The sequence below is a fragment of the Rhinolophus sinicus genome, chromosome 12, assembly GCF_057876585.1.
Source record: "Rhinolophus sinicus isolate RSI-liver-muscle chromosome 12, RSI-T2T, whole genome shotgun sequence".
NCBI classification, from domain to species: Eukaryota; Metazoa; Chordata; class Mammalia; order Chiroptera; family Rhinolophidae; genus Rhinolophus; species Rhinolophus sinicus.
In genome coordinates, this window is record NC_142512.1 from 54573898 (window position 1) to 54585401 (window position 11504).

General features: G+C 47.4%; 1 protein-coding gene across 5 annotated transcripts in view; it reads left to right on the forward strand.

The window, feature by feature from the left end:
- Window positions 1-9385, forward strand: part of TNRC6C (trinucleotide repeat containing adaptor 6C) — a 119643-nt gene extending 110258 nt beyond the window's left edge. For all 5 annotated transcript variants that reach the window (XM_088802425.1, XM_074319472.2, XM_088802424.1 and 2 more), the window contains 4 exons: window positions 1435-1629; window positions 2409-2479; window positions 2975-3114; window positions 6347-9385. In XM_088802425.1, the coding sequence (XP_088658551.1) occupies window positions 1435-1629; window positions 2409-2479; window positions 2975-3114; window positions 6347-6707 (767 nt within the window). In that variant the 3' untranslated portion in view covers window positions 6708-9385. The remainder of the gene's footprint in view (window positions 1-1434; window positions 1630-2408; window positions 2480-2974; window positions 3115-6346) is intronic.
- Window positions 9386-11504: the final 2119 nt, after the last annotated feature.

Below are 11504 nucleotides of genomic sequence, written 5' to 3' on the forward strand. Positions count from 1 at the left end.
TTCATTTGCCATCAGGGGTGGAGGCCACCGTAGCAGGCCCCTCGTTAACCCCCAGCCCCCAAGTACAACTGCTTCCCGTTACGCGGAGAAATGCAGGGCCTGGAAGTCCCCCAGGCCCTAGACTTTACGAGTCCCTCTAGGAAGAATCGAGGCCTGTTTGACAGAAAAACTTCAGAGGAATTTGAATCTGAAAATGTTAAGACCTGGATATAGAGAAATGTGGACACACGCACAAGATGTGTAGTCGGTTTGTACATAGATAGCAAGCTTACGTAAGGAGGATACATGGTTTACAAACTTCTTCAGACGTATTTCTGTGTTCAGCAAACCTTCTTGTCCAGGCTTTTTTGAAACCAGTGTAAGAATGCTGTAGGAATTCTTTAATTACCACTTCCTAGGGGAGAAAGGAGTTTTGATGTAGCATCTTTAAAAAGAGAAAGTGCTTCTGTATTATTTTTATTCCTCCCAACGTTGATTCTAATATTTACAAAGGTGGTGTATTTAGACTTTTAATGCTTCATAATCATTTAGCTAAAGAGAAGGGGCAAAATAAAATTCACCTTCCCTGTATCTAAGTCAGGCTTTCCTGGCATTTTGGTCTTTCTCACCAGTGGCACGTTTGCTGAGATTAGCATTTGTTTGTTATGATGTCACGGTCAACTCGTGGCCAGGGTTATGTTGACCTGGTTGCTGCAGTGCTGTCCCAGGAGCCCAGCGCCAGTGACCATGGCGGCCACACCTGTGCACTGCGCTGGCCAGCGAGGTGAGCGTGGCAGGCATCCAGGCGTCTGAGCGCAGCAGGGGCTGGGCCAATGGTCGTTACCGGTTTTGTTTTTTCTCCCAGAGTCTTCAAACCCTCTTCCCCCACCCAGGTTCCACGATGCCGCACCTCTGAGCCCTTGGTACAGCTGGGGTACACCCAGTGCCCCAGTGCGGCCCAGAGGGCACGTCTCAGAGCTATCCAAGATGACAGGACGGGCGGGGTATGTCAGGGAGCATGGTTCTGACCAGGGTCTCATACCCAAAGAAACAGCGTGAAGGATACACACAAGTTAGGTTCTGACCTTGATGAATTTCTTACATTACAAAATGTCCAAGCAGAATGTTGAGAAGGTTACCTTTAACAGTGAACGACAAAAGTGCTGTTTCCTTGATGGCACACTTGTGTCTGGCACATTTAGCAAGTGTCACATTGGTCAAGTGTCAGAAATACTGGCCGGATGTACACTGAGCACAGGCAGACTGTCTCGGGTGGAAGCTCCAGGGAGAGCACGCCCCGAGGTGGTCGTGTGGGGGTGCTTTACTGAGTGTTTCCTTTTCATCACGCACACAGTCTGCTGGTGCCCGAGACCACTGTGTGTGGTCCCACAAACACTGCAGGGACTTGCCTTCTCTGTCTCAACAAAGCCTATACACCGTGTCTCTGCCTTCCAGGTAAACTGTCAGACATGAAATCGACGTGGTCCTCCGGCCCCGCCTCCCACACGCAAGCCTCTCTGTCCCATGAACTGTGGAAGGTGCCCAGAAACACTACTGCGCCCACAAGGCCACCTCCAGGGCTAAGCAATCCCAAGCCTTCCTCCACGTGGGGAGCCAGCCCCCTCGGCTGGACCAGCTCTTACACCTCCGGTACGAAGCGCTTCTCGGGTTCAAAGCGGGGTGCTCCATGCCCTCTCTGCTTTCCCTCTGGGGAACATGTCTGCTATTTTGTCCTGCGGCTCTTTTCTGAGCACCCCTGCCCCCTACCCCCGGACCTGGGAGGGCTTAGAGGGGGCCGAGGTGCCCTGGACTCTCAGGGCACTGTCTGGGCCCAGCTCACCTGCTGCCAGTGTTTCCGCATCAGCCCGGGTGATCACAATAGGACTGGTTACTCTGGGCCACAGTTTCCCAGTGTCACAGCATCACCGAGGGGCCACGCTGGGCCTGGGACATGTCCTGTTCGGCCAGCACAAGGGTCTCAGCTCCACTCTGGTATCTGCTCCACAACACTTCAATGGAATATAGGGCTTTCCTGGCCCCAAACCATACAGCGCCCCAGCGTGAGACCACCACCCCCCTTACTGCTTCTAGCAGGCGCCCTCTGCCGACTGGCAGGGATGAAAGCCAGGCCCTGGGAATGCAAGGAACTGAGGTTGGAACCAGCCACAGATAATAGTGTGAAATAGCTGTCTCAGCCTTTTAATTGCAGCCCTGCGTGTCTGCTTTGTCTCATTAACAAGAACAAGTTTAGCGCTAAGTGAGGGGAGGGAGACGGGGGAGCTCTGTCATCCCCCGCAGGCCTCTGCAGGCCTTGTGAGTTCGGACCTGTCACACAGAAAGGCTAAGCAGGCTCCGTGCTGCCACGATGTTGGCGCGATGAGAAGCTGTTGGGAAAGGTAACTGACCGAGTTCTCCCCGGGCTCGTGCAGGTTCCGCTTGGAGCACAGACACCTCGGGAAGGACAAGCAGCTGGCTCGTTCTCCGCAACCTCACGCCCCAGGTACTGTGGGGCGGGGTCCCCGAGCTCACGGGCCCAGAGGGGACGCGGGTAGCATGGAGCAGACAGCCGGGGGCTTAACCAGGTTCTTGCTGACGTGTTACTCTTTTGAGATTTGAAAATACACCTTTGTAAACAGAATTGCTCGCCTTTAACGGCCCACTCACCAGCGATTTGGCCTGTGTTCCCCCCTTCCCAGGTCACGGGCCACGGGGCTGCTAGGAACCGCAGGTTCTGTGTCGTGTGCTCTGGTGATGGGACCAGACGCAGGACGGGCTTTTCTCCTTCTGGTTAGAAACTCATCACACGGCAGTGAAATGTCCAAGGCTTTTAAATGACATGGCCACAGAAGTATAAAGTCGCATGTCTTGAGCCTTTGAGGCACAGACATTGTCCCGTGTTGAGGGCACAGGACCGCATGCACGTTTTCCCTGAGGATGAGCATGTGTGGAAGAAGCCACGGGCCGCGCGTGACCACCCCTCTGCTTCCTCACGCAGATCGATGGCTCCACGCTGCGGACGCTGTGTCTGCAGCACGGGCCTCTCATCACATTCCACCTGAACCTGACGCAAGGCAACGCTGTGGTCCGGTACAGCTCCAAGGAGGAAGCCGCCAAGGCCCAGAAGTCCCTGCACATGTACGTCTATTCACCCCACGCGGCTGCCGTGTGGCTGCAGCCCCAGCAGTGCCCGTGTGGGGTATTGGAGGAGTGTCCGGGGCTGCTGTGACAAAGCTCCAGAGGCACAGACATTGATTGTCTCGTGGTCATGAGGCTGGAAGTCCAGAATCAAGGTGTCAGCAGGGTCGCTTCCTTCCAAGCCCTCCGTCCTTGGCTTGGAGACGGCCGCCCTCTTCCTGCGTCCTCATGTGGTTGTCTCTACTGCCAGTATGTCTGTGTCCTGACTTCCTCTTATAAGGACGCCAGTCATAGTGGAGTCAGCCCACCACCCTGATGACCTCATTAAAGACCCTCTCTCCAAATACAGGCACATCAGAGATATTAGAGGTTAGGGCCATCAACCCATAGCAGGCGTCTTGTGACGTGTCCGTTTCTTCTGCTGAGTTGCTGTGGCTGTGCCCTCCCCCCACTAGGGAAAGGTCTCCCCGGGACAGTGAATGGAGAGCCCAGTGATGGAAGTAAGGCACTTTCTCCACCCGGTCACGACGGGCATATGACCCGTTCGTGCCCACTGCTGGGCCTGGCCATGGTCCTTACAGCCAACTCTTCCCCTGATGTGAGGATAGTTTTGATAAGACGTGTGAGTGGACTTCCTCAGTGACGTCATGTGACGTGTGAACCCTAGAAACTAGTCGTTGCTATTTTCCGCCCAGGGTGTAAGTTCCACTGATCCTAAGTGAGGCTCAAGTTCTATGGTCCATTTCCAGGCTCCCTGAAGGGCGCACTGTCTGCAGCACACACTGTAGCTGCTGGACGTCTAAAATCAGAACCAGGCGTCACACTGGGCTTGGAAGTGGCAGTGGTGAAACAGGAACTGCAGGACTTGTCTGGGTGGCCGGTGATGGGAAGCCTTCGGCTGCACTTTTCCCGTTAGAAAAAGCAGAAAGCCAGTGAGACAGGAAGACGCAGGGCTGCTGCACTCACGTGGCTCCTGGCCTACTCTGTTTTGTTTGTTTGTTTGTGTGGAGGTTTTTCTGGAGATACAATTGACATACAACATTGTCAGTTTAAGGTGTACATTGCATGGATTTAATATATTTGAATGTTGTATTATGATTACCACTATAGTTTGCTAACATCTCCATCACACCACGTAATTATCATTTCTTTTTAGCGGTGAGAACATTTAAGATGTGCTCTGTTAGCAACTTGCAAGTATGTGATGTACTTATCGTTAACTATAGTCGCCGTGCTTACTTATCTTCTGACCGGAAGTTTATAACCTTTAACCAACATCTCATTTCCCCCAACCGCAACCCCTGGTTCCTACCATTCTGCTCTGCTTCTATGACTTGGCTGTTTTCAGATTCCACGTACAAGTGATTATCGCACAGAATTTGTCTTTCTCTGTCTGACTGTCTCACTTAGCATAAGGCCCTCAAGATGCATCCATGTTGTCACAAATGGCAAGATGTCCTTTCTCATGGCTGGATAATATTCCGGTGTGCGTGTGTGTCATACCTTCTTTATCCATTCGTCCATTGAGGGACACTTAGGTTGTCCGTTTTCAATCCGATTGTTTTGTTCTTGTTACTGAGTTATATAAGCTCCCTATATACTCGTATGTTGGATACTAACCCCCTATCAGATAGGTGGTTTGCAAATATTTTTCCCATCCCATAGGTTGTCTTCATTTTCTTGATAGTTTCCTTTGCTGTGCAGAAGCTTTTTAGTTTCGTGTAGTCCCACTTGTTGGTTTTTGCTTTTGGTGTCATATCCAAAGAAAAACCATTGCCAAGATCAATGTCAGGGAGATTTTTTTCCAGTATTTTTTTCCAAGAGTTTTATGATTTCAGGTCTTATGTTTAAGTCTTTAATTCATTTAACATTAATTTTTGTGAGTGGTGTGAAATGGGGGGTCCATTTCATTTTTCTGTATGTAGCTGTCTAGTTTTCCCAGCACCTTTTATTGAAGAAACTATCATATCTCCATTGAGTATTTTCGGTGCCCTGTTTCTGGGCTCTCTATTCTGTTCCATCGGTCTGTGTGTGTCTTTCTTCTCTATTTCTTTTTCAGGTTAGTGTATAGAAATGCACCTGTTTTCTGTGTGTTGGTTTTATATCCTGCAACTTGACTGAATTCATTGATTAGTTCCAACAGTTTTTGTGTTTTGGGGGGTTTTTTGGTAGAGTCTTTAGGGTTTTCTATATGTAAGAGCATGTCATCTGCAAATGACAGTTTTACTTCTTCCTTTCCAATTCAGATGCCTTGTATTTCTTTGTCTTGCCTGATTGCTCTGAGACTCCCAGTACTCCGTTGAATAGAAGTGGTGAGAGTAGGTGCCCTTGTCTTGTTCCTGATCTTAGAGGGAAAGCATTCAACCTCTCACCGTTGAGTATATTGTTAGTAGTGGGTTTGTCGTACGTGACCTTCATTCTGTTGAGGCACGTCCCTTCTATACCCTATTTGTGAGGATCTTTATCGTGAAAGGACGTTGTGTGTTGTCATATGCTATTTCTGCTTCTATTGAAGTGATCATGCGATTTTTATCCTTCATTCTATTCATGTGATATATCACATTTATTGACTTGCATATGTTAAACCATCCTTACATCCCAGGGATAAATCCCACTTGATCATGGTGTATGATCCTTTTAATGTGCAATTGAATTCGGTTTGCTAATAGTTTGTTGAGAATTTTTACATCTGTATTTACCAGGGATATTGGTCTGTAATTGTCGTCTATGTACTTATCTGGCTTTGGTATCAGGATAATTCTGGCCTCATAAAATGAGTTTGGGAGTGTTCCCTCCTCTTCAACTTTTTGCAAGAGTTTGAGAGGATTGGTGTTAATTCTCCTTTATGTGTTTGGTAGAAGTCACCAGCGAAACCATCTGGTCCTGGGCTTTTCTGTGTTGGGAAGTTTTTGCTTACCAGTTTAATCTCCTTACTCGTTATTGGCCTGTTTACATTTTCTGTGTCTTCATGATTCAGTCTTGGTAAGTCGTATGTTTCTAGGAATTTGTCCACTTTTTCTGTTACCAAATATGTTGGCATATAATCGTTCATAGTGGTCTCTTACGATGCTGTGTATCTCTGTGGTATTGGCTGTAATGTCTCCTCTTTCATTTCTGATTTTATTTGAGTCTTCCCTCTTTTTTTCTTAGTCTGGCTTAAGGTGTGTCAATGTTGTTGCTCTTTTCAAAAAACCAGCTCTCAGTTTTGTTGCTCTTCTGCTCTCTCTTTCAGGTGTGTTCTGGGAAACACTACCATCTTGGCCGAGTTTGCTGGCGAAGAAGAAGTGAATCGTTTCTTAGCCCAAGGCCAGGCCCTGCCACCCACCTCCAGCTGGCAGTCCAGCACCGGGACCAGCCAGACAAGGCTGGGTGCCTCGGGCAGCTCCCACGGCCTGGTGCGGAGTGACGCCGGCCACTGGAACGCCCCGTGCCTGGCGGGCAAAGGGAGCAGTGACCTGCTGTGGGGCGGGGTTCCCCAGTACTCGAGCAGCCTGTGGGGCCCGCCCAGCAGTGACGACGGCAGGGTGATCGGAAGCCCCACCCCGCTGAACACTCTGCTTCCTGGCGACCTTCTGAGTGGGGAGTCCATCTAGGACCGAGAGGACCCTGTGGGCGCCACAATCATCAGCACTAGAAGAAAAAGCTGACCCTTTCCAGTCCGGGCGTCGCGGACCCCGCTTGCCCCGAGCAGCCCGGCAGCCCTTTCAAGTACCTCTGCCCAGTACTGAAGACAAAGCTTGGCCGCAGTCCTTGCGAACTGTTCCCGAGACAGTGCGGCTGCGCTTGGTCAGTGTCCCAGCTAATGACGGGATGTTTCTCATAGCTTTTTATTTTGTGTTGTCTTATGTTTGTACGGTGTGTTGTCATTTTGGTTTTTTAAGTATAAAAGCTGCTTAGAATAGTTCTATCATGAAGGGCACTTTTCAGATTGTGGGCTGGAAAGGGTTATTTTATCAAGGGGGGAGGGAGGGAGGGAGACGAGAAAGCCTATTTAAAACGAGCCTGTGACGATTATGCACATTACCAGAGGCGGACCCCGTAATCAGGGGGAGCTGGCGTTCACCACTGGGGCGCAGACGCGGCCCCGCCTGGCGGTCCTGGCGGCCGGCCCAGTGAGCTGAGCGGAAGGAGCGGTCTGCGCTCTGTTCCCCGTTCCCGCGGACCCGCCTATGCACATCAACCCTTGTTTCATTACTTTTTCATGTCATTTTTTTTATCCCAAAAAATATTTTTTAAAAGTTAAAAAAAAAAAAAAAAGACATATCAAACATGCAAATACTTGAATCCAGCAGGCCAATAATGAAATGTGAACACTTTCTAAGTCTAATTCTACACTTCCAGGTCGACATCCGTACGCAGAAACAGGCTCTAGGAAAAATTTCTAAGTTCACAGCCTATGTGTGTGTGTGCGCGCGTGTGTGTGCATGTGTGCGTTGAAACAAGTGTGCGTGTGTGCACACTGTGTTCGTCTGTTAAGTGTGTGAGGAATTTATCTGTGGGTTTTCCCTTTTATTCAGTATATGCTTTTTTTTTTTTTTTTTTTTTTTGGCGCATTGGTCAAACGTTTGTTATTATTAGCTTCTAACTTTGCACTGAGTGTCCCTGCCCTTCCTTTAGCTAATCCTATACATTAAAGAGAATTCATAGGACAGGGCCGGTGACAATTCATGTGTAAATGTTTACTCAAGGACTCTGTTATTGTGTTTAAAAATTACAGTGTATATCTCTGGAGAAATAATATGTATACCTACCCTTAGCAGCTTTTTATTGTGGACTAATGCAAGAAAATTATTACCAGAGTATTGCACCATTTTTCCATTTGGAATATAAAGTTAAAGAGAAAAAAAAAAAAAAACTGTTGTTGAACTGTGGCCATAGATACTTGTAGAGAATGGAAGGTTCCACGGCAGGAACACAAACAAGCACTTGGACGTGGGTTGTGACTGCTTTCTGAGGAGCCTGTGCTGAGGGCTCCCACCTGTTTACAGACCTTTTTTTCTCCTTCAGACTTTAAAATAAAAAAGTTTTAAAAAGGAATTTAAAAAAAAGAAAAAGAAAAAAAAGACTTCCGTCATAAAGAAACCTATTTTCAGAATGCAGATAACGCTACTTCAGAGCTCTGGGATTGAACAGTGTTTTCCCCTCCGGCCATCGTCGTGGACTCTGTCGATTGTCCCCCTTCGTCGAGGTGACGAGACGTTGTGGTCAGTGTCTTGCACATGCGGAAGCGCTCTCAGGAAAGCCAGGGTTCCCGAGGGGCAGCTCCACACCATTTCATGTATTTTGTAACCCAACTCCTAGCACTGAAGATGTTATTAAAAAACAAACAAAAAAAAAGAAAGAAAAAAAGAGGAAAAAAAAAACAAAGAAGAAAAATACCTAATCTCTAATGTGTAGCAGTTACATATTTACCAAATAATGGACTCAAAAGAAATAGATGTTTGAAGAGTGCTTTATATATTAAAAATTGCTTTATGTTTTAAAAATGATCAATGTTTTGATTGTTTTGCAAGAAAGAAAGACAATGGAGTAACATACCCTCAAGTATGTTTAAAAAAATATATGAACATTGTGCTCCCTGCCTGCTTGATCAGGAAACTTGTGCATTACATTTTTTTTAATTAGCTTTTTAATGGTTTTATCAAAACAAAACAAAACAAAAAAAACTCAAAAAAAAAATTAAAAAAAGAAGAAGGTCCTGCAAAATTGCAGATCAACAAAAGCTGGTTTTATAGAGGATCATGAACTATGCACAAACTGGGTTCAAGACTTTTTTTCTCAAGTTTAGTAGTGTATTTAGCTAAACCAACCTTCCTCAGAGTAATCGCATCTCATTGCCATTACATGCGTTCTCTATATTTGATGTATATATATACCTGCGTATGTATGTCAAATATACGTACGCGTGTGCGCGTGTGTGTGCACCAGACACACGGCTTCCCAGGCTGCCATTTAGCATCGAGTTGTAGAAAAACTGATACTTTTAAATTGGGGATGGAAGTAAAGAATCTGTTTGTTTGTTTTTGTTTTTTGTGTTGTTTTTTTTTTTTTTTTTGACCTTTTATTTTGAATTAAAGATGTCTGTAACTCTGAGATTAAGAAACAAGTTTGTGGCTTTTAATGTTTTCCTCATAGAATGTGATTGTTGAAGAACATGCACCGAAAGTTGCTTTCAAAAGTACAACGCTTTGTTGAATCTTAATAAATTGCAATTTTTTTCTTGGCTGTTCAAATAAATGTGTTTTTTTTATTTTTCAAAGACGGCTATCAATTTTCGCTTTGTATGTATTGGGAAAGAGAACTGTCCTGCTGTATGTAACAAATTCTGGTCTCTTACGACATCCTTAGAGTTTATGTAATTAGGTAAACTCCGAGTTTCGATTGCTTGACTTGTAATTTTACTATTTATTTGGTGGTTTTTCAGTTAATGTTGAAATCTTATTCAGTCATCGAGAGGTGCAGCAGAGCTTATGGGCCATCCACCAGCAGCTGCCCGCCTGACTCGGTCACATGGGAGGCACCACTGCTCATGCTCATCTACGACCCAGTTTGGGCATTGGAAGTATTCGGAGAGAAGAGAGTAATGAAGGTCTTATGTGTTTCTTAGACATTTTGTTCCTTTATTTTTGTGTCATCGCCGCAGCTAACTTTTACCTAGTACTTTGTACAAGCATAGAACTTACGGAGCTGCATAAGCAGCAACACGTCACCACAGTGTTTCAGGTGGCAGTTCGAAATAAGAACACTTTGGTGGTTTTCTCAGATCCACCCCAGGACACTTACCATGGCCTTAAATATGCTCAGTGTCATGCTTTGTTTCAGCAGGATTATAAAGATAGCCTCCTGAAGACAAACCAAGATGTCCTCTGTGGCCCCCTGCTCAGAGATGAGCAGAATGAGTGTCTTGTCTCCACTTCTAAGTATGGGTCAGTTCCTCGTTTTATCAAGACAATAGGACCGGGTTGCCCCTCGGGCAAGGTGGTAAACTCCTGGCTCCAACCAAACTCCAGAAAGTTGAGAAGCAAAGCACTGAATGGGGTCCTAATCAGGAGAAAAAGTGAAAGACCAGAGGAAGAACGTGGCCAGTCAAAATGCACTTGACATTCTAAACTGGTATGAATGTGGAGCAGCAGCTCTGCCAGCTGCGAGCCAGACCGTCAGCAAGTGTTCACCTGGTGCCTGTGTCATTGCTACAGGAGAGCAAACTGCCAGCACCGCCCCCGGAAGGCCAGGCTCACTGCCTCAGGACTAGCCAGTGGGGGCGGCAGGCTGCCTGGAGGCAGCAGCATTTGCTCTGGACCTGGGAGGTCGGATTGGATTTTGACAAACAGGAAAGCAAGGGACAGGTCGGGGGACACAGAGGAAGCCAAGATCCGAAGAGACTGTCTCACATGACGGAGGAGGGGGGACTGGTAGTCACGGGTGAAAAGGAGGCTTGGTGTCTGGAATGAAGAAAAGAATGGGTTCAGAGTTGTACTTTCTAATTGTTCTGGCAACACCATGGAGAATGGCAAAGCAAAAGACAAGGTGCTGGTAGCTGCTGGGTAGGTGGTGCCACCCACCAGTAGCAGCGTGACGTGCAGAGAAAAGGCTGTGACATGGGAGAGGTATGGTGGAGAGCACTGATTCTAGTGACAGAGGCAAGCTCTGAGATGGTGAAGAGCCGGGCACGTTCGCTGAAAAAATGGGGAGATGAGACAGCATTTCAAGAAGAATAATTGCAGGAGTAGTAAGTACACTTGGGATGGATCAAGAGAAACCTACGCAGGAATCACTGCAGACGCACAGATGATGTACTGGCTTTGCCCATCGGGGCTCGCAGCAGAAACACTGTCGACAGGCTTGCTGGTGCGGGACTGTTCCCTGAATGTTAGCAGGCGTGGCCTCCAAGTCTGGCTGCCCAGTGGCTGTGAAGGCCAGAAACAAAGCGTTCCCACACCCCCTAAGTGCAGCACTGCCTCCAGCGTAAGTGACATTGCAGATGCTAGACAGAGCAGAGAGCAGTGGTTCTCAGCCCTGGCTGCGTGTTAGAACTATCCGGAAAATTTTTAAAAGTCCAGTGCTAGGGCACATCCCAAATCAACTCAGCCAGAATTTCTGGGAGTGGGCCCCAGGCATCAGAGGTTGTCAGTCTCCCGGTGGTTGGTTCCATTGCGCAGCCAAGGTGGAAAGCACTGCCAAAGAGGGACCTTGTCATCAGGCTGAAATAGCACTGTCAGCTCCCGTCCATGGGATACAGCAATTCCCAAGAGTGCAGTTGGTCTCATTTGGCAATCATAGCTAGCTTTTTGTTTTTTGTTTTGTTTTCAGAACAGCTTCCAGGCATGGTGCTAAGCGCTGTATAGGAGCTGTGTCATTTGCTCCATCGGAGAGGTTACAGAGCATGCCCA